At 35.9% G+C, this 15058-nt stretch overlaps 1 protein-coding gene across 1 annotated transcript in view; it reads right to left on the bottom strand.

Annotated features, from left to right (window-relative positions):
* Window positions 1–706: 706 nt before the first annotated feature.
* LOC136863562 (CLIP domain-containing serine protease B4) overlaps window positions 707–15058 on the bottom strand; it is a 113072-nt gene continuing 98720 nt past the window's right edge. Inside the window, exon 7 of the mRNA XM_067139943.2 lies at window positions 707–1344. Within this exon, the coding sequence (XP_066996044.2) occupies window positions 1013–1344 (332 nt within the window). The 3' untranslated portion in view covers window positions 707–1012. The remainder of the gene's footprint in view (window positions 1345–15058) is intronic.

The following is a 15058-nucleotide window of genomic DNA, read 5'->3' as shown; positions in this document are numbered from 1 at the left end:
ATTTTTGCACAAAAACGTCCTTAATCGCTGAACTCTGTCAGCCATAACTCACAGTTTCCAATGTTAGTAGTTTTCTTTAATACAGTTTTCTTGTTTTATACGGTTTCAAGAGTTCCTTCTTGGACAGCTTTAACAGATCACAATTTCCATACCTCGGGTTTAAAATCTGGCACACCATTTTGTGCCTGAATACCGCTGTTCGTTAGATGCTCACATTATGTGCACAAGTTTACGAAATCAAATTCTGGTGCTATCAGTGGACATTTAGCTGTTGGTAAATATGAAATACCACTTTTTACACTCTGCATATCCTAAGAGCAGTAGTAATTGACAACATAATAAACAATATTATTATTATTATTATTATTATTTTTATTATTATTATTATTATTATTATTATTATTATTATTATTATTATTATTATTATTATTATTATCATCAACATATTATAACATTGACTGAATCGGAGTTTTGTATATATATCGCGGACGTTTCAACACGGAGGTCTTATGAATGCTGTTTTTCAAAATTATTAATTCCAACATCTGCTAAAAATTGAATTAAGAATAAATTAGCGCAAAATATATGGCATGAGCTAATTGCTACATACAAGCAATATTACGCTAGTTGATGCTGAACGGATAACCGCGTAAGTATCAACACATGCCATATCACTAAGAAAATTTGTGTCAGTCAATGTCTGAGACGATACCCGTTCGATCCTTTAGTAAAAAATGCGCAAAATTAATTAATAATTATAAATTCAAATCTAAAACTATTACTACATCATTAACTAAGCACATACTAATTTTTCAATCCACTAAAGTAACTCTATTACAAATAATGACCGACAGAGGAGCGCAGTCAAGAGCACCGGTATCGGTAGCTCACAAACCACCTATCTCTCCGAAGATAGGTGGCTCATACGGATGACGGAGGTCTTATGACTTATTTACATCGTTAGAGTCGGGATGACTTCAGACTCTTGCTTCGCTGCGTAGATGGATGCATCTCAGGTAGAATTTCCGATAGTGTCGAGAATCCAACGTAAATATGGTTGGATGTTGGTATGCAGTGTTATGGCGCTCTTATAACATTGACCGTAAGTATGGGATACAATTCCGATCTGGTACATGACAGTGGATCCGTACTGAGATAGAGCTCGCATGATCGGGCCGCCACTGTCACCAGCACATATACTCCGTCCTCGGCTTCTAGTGCAGAACTGCTTCGAGTCGACTTCTGAAATCCAAACCCTGAGGAGATTTTGACATTCTGAAGGGTTCAAGTACTCCAACTCCGATTTTCTCAACCGGTGGTCAGAAGAAACGTAATCTGCATTATCTAAAAGAAACAAAACAAAAACAAGAAAATATTGTGTATTATTGTAGTAAAAAGTATAATAAAACTTAACGAAAGGGACTAGAATTTAGAGAACAAATAAGACAGACAATTTTTAACATTTTGACCCGTGAGTAAATAAGAAAGTAGTCTAAGTAAATTCAATTGGCAATCTATACATTAATAAAACTGTAATGGGTTTGACGGTTGTTTGCAAGATTGTTCCTACATAAATCGGAAACGGCTGGATATATTTCAATGAAATTTGGTGTACGTTTAGGTGCACACTGAATTTAAATACTCAGATATATTCTGTAAAGGTAAGCCGAAAAAGACCCACGCATTAAATGAGAAAACAATGCAAGTGAGGAAAACCTTGACCTTTTAAGTTTCTGTCATCCCCACATAGATAAAAATCGATAAGAATTTGATTTTCAAATCTTAACTAGATCTATAGAAAAAATTACGGGAAGCATACGTCTATCTCCAATAGATAACTCTCAGTAACCGTTTTTATTGTTTCCGTCTTTGCTGTCTACAGACCAGTAAAATGTTCACATGATTATTGCGAAGACGTGAGAAAATTCATTAAAATGCCCTGTAGAGGAGTAAATTTAATGACTGACGATGCACATGATTAGGATCAGACAACACAGTCCTTGAAAAGAAGAGTTAAATTTAAATAGTCTGAGATTCAGTCGTCATCAATGAAACAATGAGCGAGAAGGTAAAGTAATGTTTGTTTATTGTATGTCATTATTTGTTTTCTCGACTGGGGATTCTCGTGTTGTCTTATTATCGGTTCGAGAGTTCCATATATGCATATATGCAAAGAGGAACGCAGTGTGTTTAAACATTTAACTAATATATCAATCAGGGGCGTGATAGCTAAGTGACACGACACTGCCTTCCACCAGGGCGGATGCCATTCGAATACCGGCCAAGCCTACCTGTGGTATATTTGAAACGAATATTCTCATCTTTGTGGTTCGAATTACACGGAAAACTGGAGGTCATGTGATTGTGGATAGGATTTGAAGACTGACGTAAAACTACAAGCTTCCTTGCTCAGATAATTAATAAAAATAAAGCGGAATATGAATGTGAAACATTACTCACCTACTACATAATGAAGAAGGACAGAAAGACGGATATTCATATGAAAAAAGAAACTGAACAGAAGGAAATAAGTCGGGTACATCATTTCAATTCAAAGAATACATTACTGAGCAACATACTAGCATTTTCACTGAAATGCCGTAGCAGTCATTCTAAGGACACGTTTTATCAAGTTATTAACTACTGGATATATACGGAAGTAACAAGTGGCAAAAGAAGGAAGCCTTCCACTATGTATTTTCACTATATATTACACAATAAAGATGTTTTCTCTTCAGAAAATAAATTCATACGACTTTTCTAAGACAACTGTATCCAAAAAAACTGTATTTATGATCGGGTGATCAGAATATGGGCAAAAAATAAAACAAAAGGTTTTAATCCATATAACTACCTTCACTTCAAAGTAGATCTGTCACAGATAATGTTATTTAACAATGAAGTATTATTTTGTCAGAAAAAGCAACGCACACTGTTCCTATTTAAATCGTCTATGACTAAGCATACTTAACGTAAAACTGCAGACAAATGATGGGGCTGTACCCTAATTATGGCCACGATCGCTCTCTCCCCTGTCCTAATCCTTTTGTATCCCATCGTTGCCATAAGACCTACCTGTGTTGGTGCAACTTGAAGCACAATTATAAGAATAAAATTAATGTCTGAAAATGAGATTTAGGGAATTATTGAATCAGGGCTTCCTGTAGGAAATAAACCACAGATACCGGGTTATAACACCTGGAGTAAAAATAAAACACAACGGAGTACGTAAAGGCCGTTATGCGTGAGGAATATTTGTGTTTCTAAAGGAAGCACTGTGGAAACAGGTAGAACGAGTGTAATCAGTTCTCGATGAATTAGCCTGAGCGAAGATAGGTAAGAGGAAAGGAAACGGAATTAATTAATTAAAAATAGCATTCTGCTACAACCATCCGGAGGGATTACACTTTGCAAAGAAAAAATGTTTCATGACGTCATTGCAGAAATAAATCAGATCAAATTAAAGAGTGAAGAAGCGGGGATAATGACACTGCGATTCTTTAATGCAAGGTTGGGTAAGAAAAATCCGGTGTACGATAGAGAAATTGACGAGATATATGAATAGAGGAAAGGAGAATTCAAGACAAAGAATGTAACAAATATGGAAAGAAACCATTAGAAATATGTGTAGTAGAGGAACTAGACCTACTAAATGGGTGGTGGCCGGGGGATGGAACAGCATCTCATCATTTTCCTGTTATTACTTTGCAGTGAATGAAAATCAAAGTAAACCGGTTATTAACGGGCAGAAACAGGTGGAAATATTTAGAAGGACCGATGAACACAGAGATAAATTTAGGATTTATTTTACAGGGGAAACGTTTTAAATTTTATGTAAGTAATGAAAATATGATAAAGCATAATAACACCGATAAAAGTAAACTCGTGTCCTCATCCCGCGGTGGTGCAGCTCTTTTCAGACTCACCGCCAATGGAGGTGAGTTGCATGTACCATTTCAACTACATACCAGCCCTCCTGCCAATTTTGTTAAATTTCTGGCAGTACCGGGAATCGAACCCGGGCCCCCGAGGACGGTAGCTGATAACACTAACCGTTACGCTACGTAGGCGGACAATAACACCGACGAAGCAATAAAAATGGTGGAAAGAGCAATATTACCGGTAATAGCTGGCAACAAAATGGTTAATAATGGCGTAGGCCTCCGGATAGGCCTGGTGCAGGTCTTTTCCTCGTAGACGAGCTATTAGGTGACCTGCATATCTGTGAAGATGAGAGCCCTACCTAGGATGATTTCTAATGTTGAATACGCCACACACACCCAGCCCCCGAGCCATTGGAATTAACCAATTAAGGTTAAAATCACCGACCCGGCTGGGAATCGAACCCGGGACCCTCTGAACTGAAGGCCAGTATGCTGACAATTCAGCCAACGAGTCGGACAACAAAATGGTTGTGAGAAAGAGAAGGGAAAGTAAGCAACATTTTTGTTATAAAGGTGAATGTAAAAAAAAATTAATAAATAAAAAAATTGGAAGTGATACTGCACCCATTGAATTAAGCCTCATTTCATTATAATGTATTTTTAGTGGATATTGTATGTGAATTATTTCCACACAGCAGAATTCTGTCGTTCTCACAGCTTTGTATGTTCAAAGACCACCAAGTAGCATCTTTAAGCTACACAAGTCTTTGTAAGGCACGTTCTGTTGTGGGCAATAAAACAATTATCTCGAGGACAATACCTCAACACCACGCCAAACCTAGGAAAGAATTGAGGTCAACGTTGAGTATTTTTCCACTGTTTGTAAGAGAGAGACCCACGGAGGAACGCAGAGAGAAGATCGAGAGACCTACCGGAATCCCCTTGAAAATGAAATGGAATCACCCAAACTGTCCTATCTCAAAACGTCTCAGCCAATCACCGGCCACTATTCTGAGTATTTCAAAAGTAGCGCTCTATATTATTCAGTCATTCTAAAGTATTGAACCGTAGTTACTGACGTTTTTGTGGAAATTATGCTCCGATTTATATAGTGTCAATAGTGAGTGAAGAAAATTTATTAGATGTGTGGGCGATAATAAATAAAGTGAGGATGCGTAATAAGATAAGGGAGAGTGAGTATACCCGCCATTTCTTAACTCCTCCCTACAGTCCGCCAGGTAAAATATTCCTACCGAAGTCATCACAATTATGTAAAAATCTGTGATTAATTTTGCAATCACAATATAACATCGGAATCGCTGCCAATTTATGTGTTATATGAGGTATAAATGAAGTGACAGAAGGTGATGTATAATTAAATTAAAAAGACGCTCTCATAGTCATATAATCTCCGAATAAGTCAAAGGAGTATTATTCCGCGCAGATACCAGGAGCTGCAAACAGATGCCAAATCAGGAAGAACACTCGTTCTTTGGAAATCGTGAGAATAAGACGTGAAGTGATAACGCTCATGTACAATATCACAGTCAGGGGTCACTTTAAAATATTGGTGCTGCATGTAAAGCATTGAATAAGTTCATGTGTTTGTATAATGACATTGTAATAGGCATGAGGAAATTATTAAGCGCACGTCGAGAAACATTTATTCATTTTGATATGATAAGAGTTGACATTAACATTATTTCATTGTACACCACTTTAACAACAGCAGGCAGTTCGTAACACAGGGAACTTTGTCAATGGCTATCGGACAGCAAGCTAGATGGTGAGGAAATAACTTTCATTTTCAGTTATTGGGACCACATAATTAGTGAACGAATAGTAAACAAACAGTTGTACTAAAAGGAGACCATTACGAGAGGGGTGACTAACATTTGTACAGGATTAACGGAAGCAGGTAGCTGGGCAAACAAATTCTCAAGACGACATTAGTCCAGCTTACAAATATTCACCGCGCAGGATATTTCAACTCGTGTGGAAAACATACGATCTGTGACAGGAGTAAAAATGTGTACAGATAATTTAAGTTTAAAGTGTTAAATCAGATAATAAAGTGTGTGTTAATAATAAGGCAGTAAGAGATTGCGAAGTGTGAAAATTGTTATCAACGCCATGAATGGATACGTCAATATTGTGCTAATGTGTGAAACCAACGCCAATATGTTCTAATTCAACAACGACGGACGCCCTGGGCGCGGGCGAAATTTCATTATAAAAATGTGAGTAGACCAATTATGATGATAAATCTAATACGTAGTTTACTATTTATTTAGGCTAGTTGCGCGAGTTGTCAATTAGATGTGTAGTTATTGTAGATTATTTTAACGTATAGCACAGAGGATATCTTTAGATAGTATGTTTAGTTCACGCACAATGGTATCAGTACTATATTTTATTATTATTATTATTATTATTATTATTATTATTATTATTATTATTATTATTATTATTATTATTATTATTATCAGTTTAACTAATTTGGATTGATGTTAAGGCTTTGCATTTAATCTAAATTAGAGGCCGTAATAAGGAATTTTGCTAGATTGCACGTTATAAAATCACATTTTGCAGTTTTAATGAAGTAAATTAAGATTTTAATTAGTGATAAATTTTGCCATGACATAGTTATATGTTCAGTTTCCGATATTATTTCGTCAATCAGATTATGCTTCATCTGAATAATAGAAACATGGACAGGTGAGGATAAAATAAATTTTCAACAGGCGATATTTGATATTGAGCATCGTCTAATAATTTATTAATGAGTAGAGCAGTGGAGTTATTAAAAATATTGCAAGATAACAATTTGAAGCATCCAATTCGGAAGCGTAAAATTATATATTGAAGTAGCGTGGAAACTGGGTACAGGAAAACGGTGTTGTGTTATAAGTCTTTAGTAGTAGAGAATGTGATAAAAGTGATAAGTTGATATGCACTGTAGATAAAAATTCTCAACGATAATGAGATGAGAATAAAATATGCCAGCCGCAGAGCTGAAGAGAAAGTATTCCAGCCAAGAGCTGATGTAATGTAATTTAAGAATATTCTAGCCTTTAGAGCTAAGAAAATCAATGCCGGCAGTGTGTGCCGAGGTACAAATGAAATTGAGCGGGAGGACAAGTCTCCTAGTGTAGTTGAGGTGCATAATATAATTTGAGATTATCACAAATGAAGAATATATAAGCAATGTGACACACCATCGTTGAGTAACGTAATTATACGCAAAACATAAAAATTGATTACAATTAATATTTATTGATGTAATCTGAAACCCCAATTGACGTGCGAAGATCGCGTTGCAATAATTTTATTTACGATTTACATTAAATTTGATATTATCAGACTGATATGGTCATGGAACAAAAATGTCTGCACTCAGAGATTTGTAATTATTGGACTCTGAGTCGGATAACCTGGGTTTTTATGCGTAACGGTACAATCTGAGGCCAGTTATATTTTATTTATAAACTTGATAATGTGTGTGTGTGTGAATAAAAACTCGCGTAAATAATGTGAACATAGGTAGGATTTAGGATGTCATTTGTTTTTCAGCCATGATTGTTATTTCTCTCACTGTTTATGAGTATAATTAGGTGGTATTCCTCTGTGACTGTAGTGTAATATAGTTATTTTATTAATTTTTCTTTTAATTTTGTGACATAATCACCATACCCGTTTATGTTAGACAGGGAAATGATAGTTCGCGTAACAATAGGTAAACAACGTACCTGATTTACTATTTATACTCACACAACATTGCACAACAGAATTATAGGAGTTACTGAACTAAAAACTTGGTGAATAAATTAAATGTTGTTACTAATTATATGTCGAATCCATGATTAATGAATAATTAATGTTTGTAAAAGTAAATTTTTGAGAATATTCAAATAGGATTATATAGATCTCACATTGTTATGTAAAGAGAAATATTGATGTTAAAAATAAAGTTCAGTAATTTCCAAGTTTCAGTAATAAGAGTTTCGGAAATCGATTGTCAAATGATGGAATGCTACACAGTGATTTTATTTGATTTCATTTTTATTTTTATACTTTATATTCATTATTTACAATGAAAATTTGCCATGTTTAAATAATAAAGAAAGTTTAAGGAGAAATTACTCCTGAAATCTCATTGGAATGTTCTAAGGTGTTGAAAAGCTAGTAACCCATGGTGTAAAATTATAAATTATTATTAAACAACAATTGGTGACATTCAGGGTCAGTCACATTATTTGACTGGTATTTATTAAGCCAGTGTAAGGCGTTTGAGATCATTAATGTATATAATATTAATTACATCTTTGTCAGGTATAAAATGAATTAATAAGGTGATAATTAATTAATTAATTGGATATTAAAGTTCATCATAAATTTAACGAATTAATTAATTTCACAAAATCTTTAATTATTTAACAATGTCTGTAAAAGATTGTTAGTTTGCATTGGACACATATTTGACACGTTTACAACTCAATGATTTATGTTTACATTTCATTTTAGTAATCAGTTAATAATGGTAATTATGTTTACTTTGATTAATAAAGATTTATTATATTTAAAAATCAGTCTGAGTCTTGTAATTTATTTTGTAGGTAGTATAGATAGCCAGTAGTTAGACACTCCTTGTTATCACCCTGAAGGTGACGAAGAACTGATCACCAATGATGTGATGTTTGGGACATCACTGCATGTTTTTAATTATTGAACTATGTAATTAATTGATAAGATGTGTATCCTTAATCACTGATATTTAAATTAATATATACATATATAGGGTTTTTATCATCCATTTCAATCATCATTTCATTTCTTTGTATCGCGGCTATAACGTATTCTGAACGAACAAATTATTGGGTAAAGTATTTCAACATCATGCATATTTATAACTTGCAGTAAATTTTCCAATAGGCGTTGTGAGGTGACCAGAGTCAGCAGGCTAATTTCAGCCCAATTCCAGGAAAAGTACGTCATCTAGGTTACGAGAGACCTTACCCTCTCTACCTCACGAAGAGACAGTTGATACATTATTAACACCCACTTTTCAAACTCCGCTTCGGGACGCTTTATTTTAGCGGGAAAGTTCAGCCTATGTGAATGAACGTAATGAAGCAACGTGATGGATTCACTGCAATATATCGGAGAAGGGATGAGACCTCGAATCTTACTGGACCATGTGATATGGCTGATGGAAGGAGACTTTTGAACCGATATATACCACCGACAAGAGCTGGAGAGGACATTCTTATTAACATTCTTATTCAGAATCAGATTCAGTTTCAGATTCACATTAGCATTCTTATTCACTTTGAGATTCACATTCACATTCTTATTGGACATTCTGATTCTCACTCTTGGAAGAGACTCTTACTACGATTCTACGTCTGCACGTTGGAGAAGATTTTAATTTAGTTCACTTCGCATCTGAGTATATTCTACTCAAAATTTACTCTCATTGGGACTTGTTATCTCAATGACGAGAGGTAGTCAACGGGAGACCGGTTTTGACTAGTTAGGGGAGGAGAGCTTTTATTATGAATTTAGCTACGCTACTGTTCCGTAATACGGAAGAATACGAGTGTATTCTCTCCATGAACATAACCCATGGTGGTTTAGCATTTAAAATTAGGACTCATTACGACTTTATGTAAGGAGTACAGTAGGATGTGTTAAAGACAGGAAGTAGGACTGGAATCCAACAACAGAGGAAGCAGCCGGCACGAGAGATCCTCATATCATCAGCTTCAAGACAACAGAGTCTACAATTGGTGAGCTAAAGGCATAAGTTACTGCAAGTCTTCGCGCAACAGTTCATTTTTTAAATTAATTTCATTCAATTTTTCTTTTGCTTCCGTAAGTTCAGATTTCGTTAAAACGCCGTTACGTCACGTTTTTCATCTTAATAAATAGCTGTTTTAATTTGTATTTTATGAAATGATTATTAATGATCCTTAAATTCCAAGTTAAGGTACTTAATGATTTGTGTTCCGTTCACCTCACCCCTGGGAGTTTTTGAGTATCATTACGTATTATTATTATTAATTATCTACTTATGTTTTCAAGCCATAAGCTTGAAGACTGGCGCCCTTGGGATACTGTTTATGGAGGAACAATGACATATCATTTATTTATTTTAATATTAAAGTGACCCGCCACGTTATAATTTTGTCATACATCTGTGGGCCAAGTGGGTACGTCACAATGAGACAGAATCTCCAATAATGATAAGTATACTTTTTACAACAGCCGTGGCAAGAGTCAAGAGTAGTTACCGCAGCTCTACCGACAAAAGCGTGCAATGCGGACAGTGAAAACTTGCAGCACTGAGGGATCACAGGAGTCAAGGATAGAATTCTGAAGTAAGAGGGGGGAGTACAAAGATATAGCCTACCAAGTGATAATAGAAAGAACTGGCAAACCAAAGAGGTAGAGTTGTTGAACGGATGTAAAGAAAATGAAACCAAGAGAATGAGGAACAGAATAAACGAAATTTTTAAGAAAAATAAGAATAATAATCAAGCAAGCAGAAGCGATGATGAATGGATAGAGTATTTCGAGGGATTATTTGCTAATGGAAATGAGACTGGTTCACTTAGACATGTGAAGAACCTGCTATCATAATCAGATGAAATATTAGAGGCAATGGCAAAAGAGAAGTGCTATTGGTGGAAAAATTTACGAATTTTGGAAAGAGTTAGATAAAAGCAGCCATACGCTTGGAATAATAACTAAAATATTTAACACAATTTTTGATGGTAGAAAAATCCGAAGATTTTGACAAGGAGTAATATGTCCTATATACAAAACTGAAGGGGGAGAGCTCTAATACAAATAATTATAGAGGCATTACTCTACTGGATACACTCAGCAAGATTTATACTGGAATATTAGCGAAAAGATTCATAAAATGGGCGGAGGATGACTCTGTACTCTCGGTGTAACAGTCCGAATTTAGGAAAGGAATGAGAACTCCATACAATATAATTGCCATTAAAACAACAATAGTTAAATATTGAAGAACTAAGAAGAAATCACCATATAGCCATTGAAGGTATAAAATTCATCAACTTATATATTATACACTACAGCTACAGATTTACAGAAAGTTTTTGATTCTGTCAGCAGAGGGGCGGTCGCTGCAAAGTTATTTAGAATAGGGGTATCAATGGAAGTGGTTAATGCCATAGAAAAACTGTATTTCGAGATTAAATCCCCGATTAAATTGAAAGAAAGCAGTGGGAGAGGTCTATTCAGATATTGGGCTTAAGTAGAGGTACAGTTTATTAGCTATATACAGTAGTTAATACATTTTATTTAAAATATTTAGGAAAACGAAGGAAATGATATCATGACAAGCACATATCTTAAAATTGAATATATGACTGGCTTGAGTTTCACAGATGACATCCTTCTATTATCTTTAACATCAGTTGATATGCGATGAAGCATCTCAAAAACTGCTGAATATTGTACAAAATGGAATTTAAAGTTAACATTAAGAAAACGCAAGGAAAGTAATGGTATGTATAAAAGGAAAATAAACTACTGAATAAAGAAACTTGGTGGATAAAACATGTAGAACTGCAGTAGAAGTAGTCGATAAAATAATTTAGGAATTATATTACCATCTAACGGTAAGTAGAAAGAACAAGTAAGGTGAGCAAAACGAAAGGAATGGCAGCTTTATCTTGCACGAGATGTTTCGAGAGGAAGATGCCAAATACTGATTATAAACTGCAGAAACATGTTCTAAATTCTGTTGTACGGTCCGGAGCATTGTACAGGGCAGAAATATGGAGCATTGAAGAAGGCAGTAAAGAATTGGAGGTTATAGATAATAAGTTCTGTAAAATAATGATGGGGCTACCAGAATGTACAGCTAATAGCGAAGTCAGAATTCTATGTGAAGATATAATTATACATACAACCTTCAACATCCTTGCACTTCCCCTGCAGCCATTCTTCCTCAGCTATCTTGCACAATCTGTCCACTCATTACTTAATCGCCTGTATTCCTTTCTTCCCTCTTCATTTCTTGCATTCTTATATTTTCGTCGTTCATCAATCAGGTGTAGTACCTCCTCAGTTATCCACTGATTCTTAGTTGATCTTTCCTTCTTTCTAACATTTCTTCAGCAGTCATACTGACCTCATTTTTCATGACTGCCCATTCTTCATCTATTGTTTACATCAGCCCTTTCATTCAGTCCTTGTGTAACATGTTCCTTAAAACAAACCCTGACACTCTTTTCTCTCAACTTGTCTAGGTGCCATCTCCTTGCATTCCTTCCTTTCTTCAATTTCTTCAACTTCAGATGGCATTTCATGACCAACAAGTTGTGGTCAGAGTTCACGTCTGCTCCTAGGAAAGTTTTGCAATCCAGCACCTGGTTTCTGAATCTTTGCTTAATCATAATGAAGTCTATTTGATACCTTCCAGTGTCTCCAGGTCTCGTCCACGTATACAGCCGTCGTTCGTGATGTTTGGACCAAGTACAGGTATCTCTGATTTTCACAGAAAATTAGAAAATTAGATCTTACAGCAACGATGGGATAGGAAAGCGCTCGGAGTGGGAAGGAAGAGGCCGTGGCCTTAATTGAGGTGCAGCCTGGTGTGAAAATGGCAAACCACGGAAAATCATATTCAAGGCTGCCGACAGTGCGGTTTGAATCCACTATCTCTCGCATACAAGCTCACAGCTGCGCGACGATGGGATTCAACCAGATTCAACCAGCTGATTTCCTCTTTCGTTCGTTTGTCCCAGTCCGAATTCTCCTACTGTATTACCTTCTCTTCCATAGCCTACTACTGGATTTCATTCTCTCATCACAATTAGATTCTCCTCACCTTTTACATATTGTATTACATCTTCTATCTATTCATATGTTCTTTCGATTTCCTCATAGTCCGCTGAACTAGTAGGCATACAGACGTGCACTATTGTGGTGGGCATTGGCTTGGTATCTATCTTGACGATAACCTTTCTTTCACTATGCTGGTCGTAGTAGCTTTCCCGCTGCCTTATTTTCTTATTTATTATCAAACCAACTCTTGCATTTCCCCTGTTTGATTTTATATTGATAAATCTGTAGTAACCGCAACATCATTTCTGTTCTTCCTGCCCACGTACTTCACTTATTCAAACTACATCTAACTTTAGTCTATCTACGTCCCTTTTTAGATGCTCTAACCTACCACAACAAGTATTAACATTGCACGCTCCGACTCGCAGAATGTCAGTATCCATTTTCCTGATGATCGACCCCTCTCGTGTAGTCTCCATCCGGAGATCCGAATAGGGGACTAGTTTACCTCCGGAATATTTTACCCGGGAGAAAGCCATCATCAGTACAGCATTCATACAGAGAGAGCTGCATGTCCTCGGGAGTTAGTTACGGATGAAATTTCCCGTTGCTTTCAGCCATGTAGCAGTATCAACACAGCTAAGCCATGTTGAGTATTATTACAAGGCCATATCAGTCAATCATCTAGACTGCCGTCCTTGCAACTTACAAAAGGCTACTACTCCCCTTTCGATGAACCATTCGTTAGTCTGGTCTCTCAACAGATATCCATCCGTTATGGTTGCACATGCGGCTGGGACGCGCAAGCCTCCCCACCGCGGCAAGGTCACATGTTTCGCAGGGGAGGTAATTCATTATAGGGAAAGTGTTTGGTATAATTAGAAAGGAAAAATATATTAACATTATTTGCACTTTTCATAAATTTGGTGGGGAAAGAAATTACCAACTCTTTTTTGGTGGTTAGTTTTTGTAGTATTTATGTTTATGTCAAATATTGACTACCTTATGTTAAAACAGTTTCATTGTAACTTGCCCGTAAGTGGAGAATATATTCAGTAATATATACCAATTTCTAGCTTTGTTCATAACATTCCTTAATTTCTACAAGTCCAAATATGCTAAGGGGACGGAATATGGACCCCCTAACTTAGGTCTTATAGCGACGATGGGATAGCAAAGCGCTCGGAGTGGGAAGGAAGAGGCCGTGGCCTTAATTGATGTACAGTCTGGTGTGAAAAAGGCAAACCACGGAAAATCATATTCAGGGCTGCCGACAGTGCGGTTTGAACCGACTATCTCTCGTATGCAAGCTCACAGCTGCGCGACCCTAACCGCACGGCCACTTGTTCGGTGATAGATATCTTGGGAATAATAAAGGTCTCACTAGTGTAACTAAATATTAGTTAAGGTTAATGAGGGGAAACGGGAGGGAAATATTGAATTTAGCATTCCAAAATCAGGCGGAACATTTACACGATGATTACTGGGTAATTAAGGTGAAAAGAATGCTAGATAGAATAATAGTTATAGAGATTCAAAACGAAGAAAAGAAGCTGTGTAAGAAAGTAACTAATCTAGCGAAAGATACTGAGAAGCAGATGATCATGTCAGGATATAGAACCAAATATAACATTCCTGGAATTCTGTAGAATTAAAAAATGATTTTGACAATAAGTAAATAAATAAATAAAGAAAGAAATAAAGAGAGAAAGAAGGAAAGAAAAAGAAAGGCTTACGAATAGGGGAGTAAGAGGTATGGTATGGTAGCTATAAGAATTAGGGTCAAAGAGAGAAACATGAAGGGAATAGTTGTTTGTTATGAGGAGAAATAATGGAAGCGGCACATCTGTTGAGAGTATATAGGGAGACAGTCTCACTTAGCGTCAGTAACTGGGTAGTGATTCCAAATCAAAAATAGAAAGAGAGAACGAATGTTATACAATTGTAAAATGTTTAAACGAAGAGTGGATCGCTCTGGGGCGGACAGAAAAAGTGTTTTGGATATTAAAGTATATGTGACAAAAGAAAGTAAAGTAAGCACTAATTCAACTAATGAAGTGTAAGTTACATGGTGTCCTAGACTACAGAGTACTGTTAACATCTAGGACAAAAGCGAGACAACTTGGTGACTGGGTGCAAACAGTTACTAGGCTTAATTATAGTATTTAATGTTGTATTAGACAAACTAATTCTAATTAAGGAAATCATGCATGTATAGTAAAAAACTGGTTTACAATTACAGTATCAGATCATCCGGAACCAGGTGATAGGGGTGTTATATTCTACATACTGATGTTAACATCTACGAACAACATCCGTAGAAAGGAACCTAAGACTGTCTCTTTCTA

This window comes from Anabrus simplex, chromosome 2 (genome assembly GCF_040414725.1).
Source record: "Anabrus simplex isolate iqAnaSimp1 chromosome 2, ASM4041472v1, whole genome shotgun sequence".
Lineage (NCBI taxonomy): Eukaryota > Metazoa > Arthropoda > Insecta > Orthoptera > Tettigoniidae > Anabrus > Anabrus simplex.
Note: the sequence above shows the minus strand (reverse complement) of the source record. Positions and strands in the feature narration are given on the sequence as shown.